The sequence below is a fragment of the Cryphonectria parasitica genome (assembly GCF_011745365.1).
Source record: "Cryphonectria parasitica EP155 unplaced genomic scaffold M406scaffold_8, whole genome shotgun sequence".
In the NCBI taxonomy this organism is placed as follows: Eukaryota; Fungi; Ascomycota; class Sordariomycetes; order Diaporthales; family Cryphonectriaceae; genus Cryphonectria; species Cryphonectria parasitica.
In genome coordinates, this window is record NW_024468916.1 from 1 (window position 1) to 10533 (window position 10533).

General features: G+C 42.5%; 2 protein-coding genes across 2 annotated transcripts; one reads left to right on the plus strand and one right to left on the minus strand.

Annotated features, from left to right (window-relative positions):
* Positions 1-1742: 1742 nt before the first annotated feature.
* On the minus strand, positions 1743-7279 carry M406DRAFT_75957 (uncharacterized protein; the record flags this gene model as incomplete). Its single annotated transcript, XM_040925923.1, has 8 exons — positions 1743-1753; positions 2542-2544; positions 2587-2650; positions 3698-5005; positions 5171-5952; positions 6025-6233; positions 6540-6880; positions 6941-7279. The coding sequence occupies 8 exons, from the start codon at positions 7277-7279 to the stop codon at positions 1743-1745; spliced, it is 3057 nt and encodes a 1018-aa protein (XP_040772197.1).
* A 1575-nt stretch (positions 7280-8854) lies between these two features.
* Positions 8855-9013, plus strand: M406DRAFT_266002 (uncharacterized protein; the record flags this gene model as incomplete). The annotated part of the gene is made up of 1 exon (XM_040917778.1): positions 8855-9013. A coding segment is annotated over one exon (159 nt), but the record flags the coding sequence as incomplete, so codon positions are not given.
* Between the last annotated feature and the right edge of the window lie 1520 nt (positions 9014-10533).

Consider the following 10533-nt stretch of genomic DNA (forward strand, 5'->3'; position numbering starts at 1 on the left):
CTAGCCCTAGCCCTAGCCCTAGCCCTAACCCTAGCCCTAGCCCTAACCCTAGCCCTAACCCTAGCCCTAGCCCTAACCCTAGCCCTAGCCCTAACCCTAGCCCTAGCCCTAACCCTAGCCCTAGCCCTAGCCCTAGCCCTAGCCCTAGCCCTAACCCTAGCTCTTCAGCTGCTCTTTTTTTTTTTCTATCTTTTCTTTCTTTTTCTCCTCTTTCCTCTCTTGCTGCTATCTGCTGCCCTAGTTTCCCCTTTGACTAATTCTAATCTCCTTCTCTTCTCTGCCTGCTTTATTCTGTATAATCTTCTCCTGCTTTCTTTCTACTAATGCTCTCTTAGCTATATCCTCTGCTATCTTATTCTCTTCTAATCACTCTGCTTCTTTCTTGCTCTATTTTCTCTAATCCTACCTTTCTTTCTACCTTGCTAGCCCTTAGCCTCGCCCAATCTTTCTAACCCTAACCCAAGCTCTCTCTTCTAATCCTGGTCTTTGCCTTCTCTTTAAGCCTTGATTCTTGCTTTCTTTTCTTCTTTTCTCCTTTTTTTCTTTTCTCCTTTTTTTTCCTGCTTTTTCTATTCCCTTTTTGCCTCTAATCCCTTTACTAAGCTCTATTCTATCTTCTATCCTTGCCTTTTCTCTAAATCTCTTTCTGCTCTCTAGTTTCTTTCTTAACCTTGCTTTCTCTTTTTATTTTATCTTGCTTTGCTCTTTTTCTGTTTTCCTCTTCTCTCGAAAGCTCTCTTGCTTTTCTGCATATTTGATTTTTCCTTTTGCTTTTCTTACTACCCTTTTCTTCTCTTTGCTTTGCTTTATTTCTCTCTCTGCTTTTTCTTTTTATTTCTCCCTTCTAGTACTAATCTATTTCTTTCCTTTCTACTCTCTATTTTTCTTTATCTTTTTCTCTAAATCTCCTTTTTTTTTCTCTCTTTTTTCTTTCCCTCTCTTTTCTTTCTTTTTTCCTCTCTCTTTCTCTTCTTTCTCCCCTTTCCCTTTTTTCCTCTTCTTTCTTTTTTTTTCTCTCTTCTATTTTTCTTGCAATTCCTTAATAAGCTTTTGGATATCTATGCTTTTACTACTTTTCTAAGCCTTATCTTCTTTTCTTCTTCTAAACTCTTTCTTTAAATCCTTTAAATTCTTATTAAACTCTTATTATCTTTATATTTCTAATCTTTATTTTATAGCTCCTATATTATTATTTCTACTAAATCTGCTCTCTTTCTCTTTTTTGTCTATTTATTTTCTTTCTTAAATAAGCTTTTCTTTTCTCTTTTTTCCTATATTTCCTCTTCTCTTTTATCTTCTAGCTTTATTTTGCTTTTCTTCTTATTTATTTCTCTCTTTTTCTTCTTTTTCTTCTTTTTTTCTTTTACTTTCTTTTCTTTTTTCCTTTTTTTTCCTTTTTTCTTTTCTTTATATATTCTTTTAGCTTTTTCTATCTCCTTTCTTTCCTTTTTTCGCCTTATTTCTTGCTTTCTCTTTCTGCTTTATATATTTCTTTTTTTTCTATTTTCTAGCTTTTTCTATTCTGCTTTTTAAGCTTTTTTTGCTTTAATATTCCTTTACTCTCTTATCTTTTCTTGCTTTTTTTTTATTCTTTTTATTTCTCTTCTTTCTTATAATTTTTTAAATAATAATATCTATTTTCCTCTATTAATCTTTTCTCTTTTTTTTAATTAAATATTTTGCTTTGCTTATTTATTATTTCTATTTTTTTTTATTTTCTTTTTTGGTTTTTTTTTAATATTTTATTTTTTTTCTATTTCTTTTTTTATTTTTTAATTCTTAGTTTTTATATTATATTTTTCATAATTATCTTATTTTCTTTATTTCTTTTTATAAAAATTTATATAAACTTTTCTATTTATATATTTCTTATTTTATATATATTTTTTAGCTTTTTTCTAAAAGCTTATCTTTTTTATTAAATGCTTTTATTCAAATTAAACTTATTTCTAAATTATTATATTTTATTATTTTATTATATAGTTTATAATAATATATAAATATATAAATAATATTCTATAATTATAATATTAGAATTTTCTTCTAGTATATTTTATTACTAATATCTATATAATCTTCTCTTTATTATAAATAATTTTATTTTCTATCTTATAAATTCTCTAGCTTTTATTTCATAATAAAAATAAAGCTCTTTTATTCTATATATATTATACAAAGCTTGCTTTTCAATCTAGCTTTATTCTTTTATTTACTTATTTTCTTTATTAAATAATAATATTATCTTATTTCTAATCTCTTCTTTCTCTTTCTTTTCTTCTGCATTCTTGCCTTTTCAGATTATATCTTAATTCTCTCCTTACTTTATATCTATACTTATATACATATATATACATATATACATATATATATATATATTTATTCTATATACAGCGCATTCTCTTTTTCTCAGCCTCTCTCCGTCGCTCCGCCCCGGGCTGACTTTCCCTGCTGGCTGTGATTATTTTCTGTTCTGTATCGCTCTTCCAGCCCAGCCTGCACCGTTCCGCCCCGGACCGATTTTCTTTCTCTGCTCTTCATAACTATCTTTCATCTTGCACTGCCTCCGCAGCTCGCCCCGCCACAAACCGGCCTTCTTGCCCTGATGAAGCTCTAGTTGTACATAGCCTGCGCTGAACAACTGCCAGCTAGCCTGCAATTCCCGGGTCTCCTATCTCTCTATTTATGAAAACCAGTATTGCTTCTTATTATACGCCTTCCATACCATCTCCTCCCATAATGCCAGCATATTCATCCCCTTTATCTCATGAAACCGACGGCTCCTGCCCAGCTACACATAAAATGCCTCACAGTCCCGCAGATCCACCCCAAACCTCTCCCGAGCCAATATGCGCACCCATATTTACCAGCAGCTCGCTAGCACCACCGCTAGCACCTTGTCCAGATCCGCACACCTGCCCTCCTGCCCGCCCTCGCGCCTCTCCTCGCACCAGTCCAGCGGGAGCTTACACTGGAAGCAGCACGCTAGCGCCTCGAACCGGACCCTCTTGCGGGCTTCTCTGTAGCCCTTCTCCTTCCCCTCCTCCTCCTCTCCCTCCTCCTCCTCCTCCTCCTCCTCCTCCTCGCCCGCCTTGTAGTCCTCCTCTATACACTCATGCTGCCGCTGCGCCTCCATCTGCTCTAGCCGCAGCCCTCAATAATAGCGCCGCATATGGCATGCAGCACACTCGCCTGCCACCTCATCAAGCCACCGCAGCAGCAGCCGCACTCGCCTGCCCTCCTCAAGCCCATATGCCTTCCAGATCTGGCCCCCTCCAGCCCTGCTGCGCCGCCTGCTGTCCTCGCCCGCCGCCGCCCCCTGTTCCTTCTGGCACTGATCACACTGCTCGGCCCCGTCGAGATCCTGGCACCCTTCCCCGCTAACCCCATCCATAAACGCAGCTAGCACCGCCCGCCAGCACCCTGTGGTCGATACAAACTGCTCCATCTGCAGCTGGTTGTTCTCCTCTACAAAGCCTGCGTGCTCATTCCTCCGCTCTGGCTGCCCGTTGTAAACAATCACTGATTCCACCACCTCGCCCGCCCGCCGCCCGCCCCGCCCTGTCTGCTGCACAAAGTCCACCAGCCCGTACGGAAGCTCCATGTGCACTACCGCCACGATGCCCTCGATATCCACCCCTGTCCCGAGCCCGGTGGTAGCGGTGATCCACCGGTGCAGCCCCTAGCTGGCAGCTCATACCTCGCGCGCTGCCCGCTGCTCCTCCTCGCTCATCCCGCTGTGATGAAAGCTGCAGCCCAGCTCCTCGGCCACAGCTGTGCACTGCTGTCTCGACCAGCAGTAAACCACCCCCTTCTGGTTGCCTGTTATCTCCCTCCCGAGCTGCTGTGCTATCTCGACTGTTTGCTCCTGGACTGCGCCTCGCCCTCCCTGCACCAGCTCGACACGATACCAGCAGTTGGCCTTGGTAGTCCTGGCCTGCACAGCAACAGCATCCTGCGCGAGCATCTCCTCCCGGAACCAGCTCTCCAGCACCAGCAGCAGCGTGGCCGTCAGCAGCACCATCGGGCACCCGAACCGCCGCAAGCTCTTCAGCTCGCCCAGCCGCGCCCAGTAGCTGATATCTGTAATCGCTGTATAGCACTCGTCCACGAAGATCCGCTGCAGCAGCCCTGCGAGCAGCAGCCCGTCTGCATATGCTGTAAACTCGGCTGTAGACACCAAATCAGCGCTAGCCACCACCATCCGGACTGCACGCAGCAGCCCATCCCGCCCTATGCTGAGCAATAGTTGGTACCGGATGCAATCTACGCTCATAGCAACAGCCTGCGCCACCAGATCCTCCATCAGCGCTACAAACAGCACAACTACGATGCTCGTTCCGCTGTTGGCTAGCACCGCTGGCACTATAAACAGCAAGCTCTTGCCCGCCCCGGTCAGAAGCATGCAGATAGCTGTCCCGTCGGGCCCGAGCTGCATGATCGTCTGCATGCTCTCAGCCTGCTCGCTGAACTTCCACGCCGCCTCGGGCCCCAGCAGCATCCGCAGCCCTGCTGTAATCTCGGCATCCGTATCCATCCGCCCAGCAGCAGCTATAGTCTTTGCCTGCTTGCGCCCTGCTGCTGCGGGCGCCTCTGCTTCCTCCAGCGCTGCACTTTTTCGCTTTTTCCCTAGTTGCACCACTTCTTCTGTCCTTCCCCTTTCCTTCTTCTCTCCCCTGCTCTCCAGAAACTGGTGCCACAGCCTGCTAACGGCCCGGAACGTCGCCACCATCTCCGGCTGCAGCCTGCTCAGAAACTCGATATGCACTGCATAATGCTGCTGAGCAATCTTGATGCTGTGCATAGCCTGCAAATCCCACACGATATTCCAGCTTCCTCCGATATCCATCGGCTCGCCTGTCAGCGGGTTCACATCTATATTATTATTCTCATTCATCTCTTCTATCTGTGCTTTCGCCTGCTGCATCGCAAGCCCTCGGATCCGCTGCTTCATCTCGATAGCGATCAGCCGATAGCGAGCTATGCCCATCCGAACCCCCGTGCTAGCCTGCATTACTCGTGCTAGCAGTACGCTGAGCCGGTCTGTATTCCATCTCCTTGAATCGCCATCGGCCTACATATACTCAAGCTGCTCGCCCTGCAGCTCTGTCAGCTTGCATTTGTACTGCAGCATTCCCTCGCCCGGCAGCAGCTATGCAATATATGCAACAACCATCCGCCCGACCTGATCCAGCAAGAAGCGGGCCACCTTGCGCCCGTGGTTGCAGAGCGCCTTCATCTTATCGCAGTCTGTTACCAGCATCACCTGGCTGTTCAGCACAAACACGTTGCGGATCAGCTGCCACGAGTCGCTGTGCCGCATGATCATCAGCTCCAGCCCGCGCTCTAGCTGCCCGCCCCAGATATGCACGAGCAGCAGCAATGCCTCTCGGAACAGCTGCAGCTGACGGAGCCACTTCTTCACTCCAGCCTGCTTCCATCGGTTCCGTACTGCATCCCAAACAGATGGTCCGATCAGCTGCATCACCTTGCCTGGCCCTGCCTCCAGCCATCTGTTCTTCGCATTTGTTACAAATGACTGGCCTGCGCCGAGCCGCATTATGCTGTCGGCAATCCGCTCCATAGCCAGCTCCCGGCGCGCCTGCGCCCATGTGCTAGCCAGCAGCCTGTCCAGCAGCGCCTCTGCATCTGCCACCAGCTTGCATGCCGTCTGCTGGAAGTCCTGCACCGCGATCTGCTCTCCGTTGTGAAAAAGCGTCTGCTGGTCTTCGGACCACCGCACGAATGCTTGCCCGCTCATCTGCTGCCGCCAGCCCTTGCTATACGCCATCCACCCAATAATAATGCTGATGATTGTATATGTGCCTGTGAACATCCATTTAGCAAGCTCCTTTTCGAATAGAAGCACAGCTTCTATGCTGACCTCCTCCCGCTCTCTTAGCTGTATCTCAAAGCTAGCCTCCAGAAAGAACAGCCATGCCCACCATAGTATAGCTGCAAGCATACCTGTATACAGATGTGGTTCTATATAGCCTGCTGGTGATTTCTTAATGCTTAGTGCTGCACAAAAGCAGAGCAGCGGGTTCGCATAGATTCTGCCGCCCACATGCTGCTTGATAGAAGCTATCACAAACAAGAAGACAGCCCGGTCGAGCGCGCCGGTCAGCTGGCTCCCGCCTTCTCTGCCCCTCTCGCTCTCCTCCTTCTCCTCCTCCTCCTCCTCCTCCTCCTCACTGTCCTTCTCGCTTTCTTCGCCCTCTTTGCCCCAGTTGCTGCTGTAGCCGCTGTTCTAGCTGCTGCTGCTGCTGCTCTCCAGCGCCTCAAGCTCGTATGCCACATCTCCCAGCAAGCTCCACTGCTCATCAGTAAAGCTGATAGCCCACTGCTCAAATGCCTTATCGCACCCTGCATAATATGCCCGCAAGCAGAAGCCCAAGTAGCGCTGCTCAACGAGCCGGTATTTGGCCATCGATGCCTTCTAGCCTTTGCATTCAAATGGCACCCCGTTTGGCGCTGCCGTGGAGATGCTGGCCAGCCACCGCAGCGCATTGGCCGGAACGCTGTCCAGCCGCCAGCAGCACCTATCCACCTCGCAATCAAAGCTTTCTGCTAGCTTAACCAGCCGCGCTCGCGCCCGAAGTGCCTCCTCATCTGCCTCCTGTGCCGCCCTGCCGCCCGCTGCTGGTGCCTTCACCCACTCAACAGCCCTATGAATATCGAGCTTATCCCGCAAGCCGAAATGCCGTACCCAGCCTAGCCTCTTTACCCATGCCGAGTCCCGGTCGATCCCCTCCTCCGTATCGCTCTTGCAGAGCTGTGCTTCATCCTCTTCTTTGCGCTCTGCTATATAGTTCGCAATTATCTTCTCCAGCATGCTGTCTCCAGCAGCCTGCTTCTCTCTGTCGCTGTAATGGCCTGCTCCCTGGACAGCTCAGTAGCGCATATACTTTCGCTGCGAGCATATCCATGACTGCAGCTGTACTTTTTTCCAGCCCAGCTCTGTTGCTGCATAGCCAGCTGTCCTCCAGTGCTGCATCATATTATCTCTGGCAATCGTCAGAAAGCAGCATTGTATGCAGCGGAAGCTATGCAGCAGCAGCAGCCCTTGAACTGGCTTTGATCTCTCGGCCGGGATATCAGTAGTAAGCGGATTCTGCAGCTTCATTGTGCTGTAATAGTCCACGATATCCCTTAGTAGCTGCCCTTTGATCTTGTGAGCGCGGAAGTGGCCTTCGATGCTATTTCCCGGGCGGACAGCATTATTGCATAAGCGGCAGAGCAGTATCTGGTATTCTTCGTTTAACTCAACCGTTTTCTCCATTCTGTTTTTTGCTTTGTGTCTGTTTGACCTGGTTTTCTTCTGCTCTGGATAGCTAGCTATGATAGAATATTCTCTATTTCTTTTCTGTCGTCGTATTAATCGCGAACCCTCGTCGCGAACCCTCGTCGCAAACCCTTGTCGCGAATCCCTGTTGCAAACTCTGGGGTTGGGGTAACGGGAATCCACCCTAGAAAGTGTCAGCCAATCAGGAGCTCGGCTTGGCCTGACATGATATGGCCCGAAAGCTCGGGCTACATTTTCGGTTTTGTATGAGCGATTTGGCCCAAATCGCCGGAGAATAATGCCTAGGATGAAAGTTAGTTATTGAAGAATACTTAGAAAAAGAAGCTTTAAACAACTTTATATATATTTTCAAATCAGCAGAGCTAGCAGTTTAAGAAGAAAAACCTAGTAATAAGCGGATTCAAACAGTGCTAAAGCGCTAACAGATTAGTAAAATAATGAAAGTGAAACTCTTAGCAAGTTGGTTCGCTTCGAAGCAATAAGGAAAGGCTTCAGAATGTGGATTATAGATTCATACAAGAAAAACCTTGAAACCAGGCTCTTGAGCAGTCGGTTCAGCCCGGAGCGAATACTCAAAGCTCTCAAAAACGCTACCAAAAACAATAGATAAAAAGAAGTATACTTAACAGTATCTACTATTCCTCCAGATAGCAGAAATAGTATATAAACTAGAACTAATACTCGCAAGCATATTACGAAAATACTACAAATTCAAGAAATTATTTCAGAAGGAATTGGATATAGAATTGCTAAAATACAGCTCATACAATCACGAGATCCTGCTACAAAAAGAAAAACAGTCCAAGTTCTTCCCTATCTACAAACTAGATAAGATATAACTAGAAGTACTTAAGGAGTATCTTAATAAGAATTTCAAAAAGGAATACATACAACTATTGCAATTATCAGCAGAATATCCCCATTCTATTTGTATCTAAAAAGAACAGCAAGCTTAAGCTATATATTGATTACAAGCAATTTAATAATATTACAATTAAGAACTAATATTCATTGCTACTCATTAAGGAACTGCGAGATAGATTATAAGAAGCATAGTAGTTTATAGCTTTAAATCTAAAAGAAGCTTATAATCTGATTAGAATAAAGAAAGAAGAAGAATAGAAGACTGCTTTCAGAATATGCTATAGATATTACAAATATTTGATTATGCTCTTCAGTTTAACGAATACTCCAGCTTCAGAATATAGATTGTAGGTCTATACAAGAAAAACCTCGAAACTAAGCTCTCGAGCAGTTGGTTCAGCTCGGAGCGAATGCTTAAAGCTTCCAAAAACGCTATCAAAAACAACAGATAAAAAGAAGTATGCTTAACAGTATCTACTATTTCTCCAGATAGCAGAAACAGTATATGAATCAGAACCAATATTTGTAAGTATACTACAGAAATACTACAAATTCAAGAAATTATTCCAGAAGGAATTGAATATAGGATTGCTAAAATACAGCTTATATAATTACAAGATTCTGCTATAAGAAGGAAAATAGCTTAAGTTCTTCTTTATCTATAAACTAAATAAGATATAACTAGAAGCGCTCAAGAAGTATCTTAATGAAAATCTCAAAAAGGGATATATACAACTATTGCAATTACTAGCAGAATATCCTATTCTATTTGTATTCAAGAAGAATAGCAAGCTTAGACTATGTATTGATTATAAGCAACTTAATAATATTATGATTAAGAACTAATACTCATTACTACTTATCAAGAAACTGCAAGATAGATTGCAAGAAGTATAGTGATTTATAGCTCTAAACTTAAAAGAAGCTTACAATCTGATCAGAATAAAGAAAGAAAAAGAATAGAAAACTGCTTTCAGAATACGCTACAAATACTACGAATATTTGATTATGCTTTTCAGTTTAATGAATACTTCAGCTTTAGAATATAAATTGTAGATTCATATAAGAAAAACCTCGAAACCAGGCTCTCAAGCAATCGGTCCAGCTTAGAGCGAACGCTCAAAACTCCTAAAAACGCTATCAAAAACAACAGATGAAAAGAAGCATGCTTAACAATACCTACTATTCCTCCAGATAGCAGAAACAATATATGAATCAGAACCAATACTTGCAAGCATATTACGGAAATACTACAAATTCAAGAAATTATTCCAGAAGGAATTGGATACAGAATTGCTAAAATACAGCTTATATAATTACAAAATCCTGCTACAAAAAGGAAAACAGCCCAAGTTCTTCCTTATTTACAGACTAGACAAGGCATAACTAGAAGCGCTCAAGGAATATTTTAACAAGAATCTCAAAAAGAAATATTCAAAGGCAGTAAATACTTGTATAGTTACTCAGTTATGTTTCCGTATTCAAGGCTTGTACTTAGCACTGCTCTTGTTAGTATAAACTCTTTGTAAACTTCGGAATCTTTGGATTACTGCAGTGCTTATTATATTTATGCTTAACTGCTGTGCTAGGAAAAGGATTATTATTATAATTACTATTGCTGCTTTTAATAAGGAAAAATTGTATATAATACTGCTTTATATCTATAATTATTATAATTCTAAGGTTGCTAATCTTATTAATATTTTCTTAATATTATAATTAGATTAATTATATTTAAAAAGTAATTATTTTAGAATTTATTTTATTAATATAAGTTTATTTCTGAATTATTTCTTCTCCTCTGATCAGAGTATCTAGCTTTATTTAATATATATAGAGATTTTATTTTCTTTTAATTAGAGTATCTATTTATCTTGATTATATATATATACTTTGCTCAAGAAAACAAAAGAAAGAAAATATAAAAAAGAATTAAAATAAAAAACTATTCTATATACAGAGCTAGATATAGAACTAGATAAGTTTCAAGCTTAAGATCTCTAGCAGAGAAGCTAATACTCTATATTACTAAGCTGCAGAACCAGAAAATACTCTAACTATATACACAGCACTTTGAACTAATCAAACTGCAACTATCTGATATACTTTAGATAGTAGAAGAAGAATCTCTACTGATTCAATAAATAACTAAAGGATTAGAAAAGCTTCTTAGAAACTTACTCTATTAATCTCTTCTGATCAGAGTATCTATTCCTTTCAATCATCTGTATATGCTATACTCTTTCTTCAATAGCTATCTTATTAGCTAATTAATCATACTAATCTCTTCTTTATTCCTTTGCTGCTATCATATCTCAGCTTTTCTTAATATCAATCTGCAATCGCTTCTCTCTTTCTCTATATTA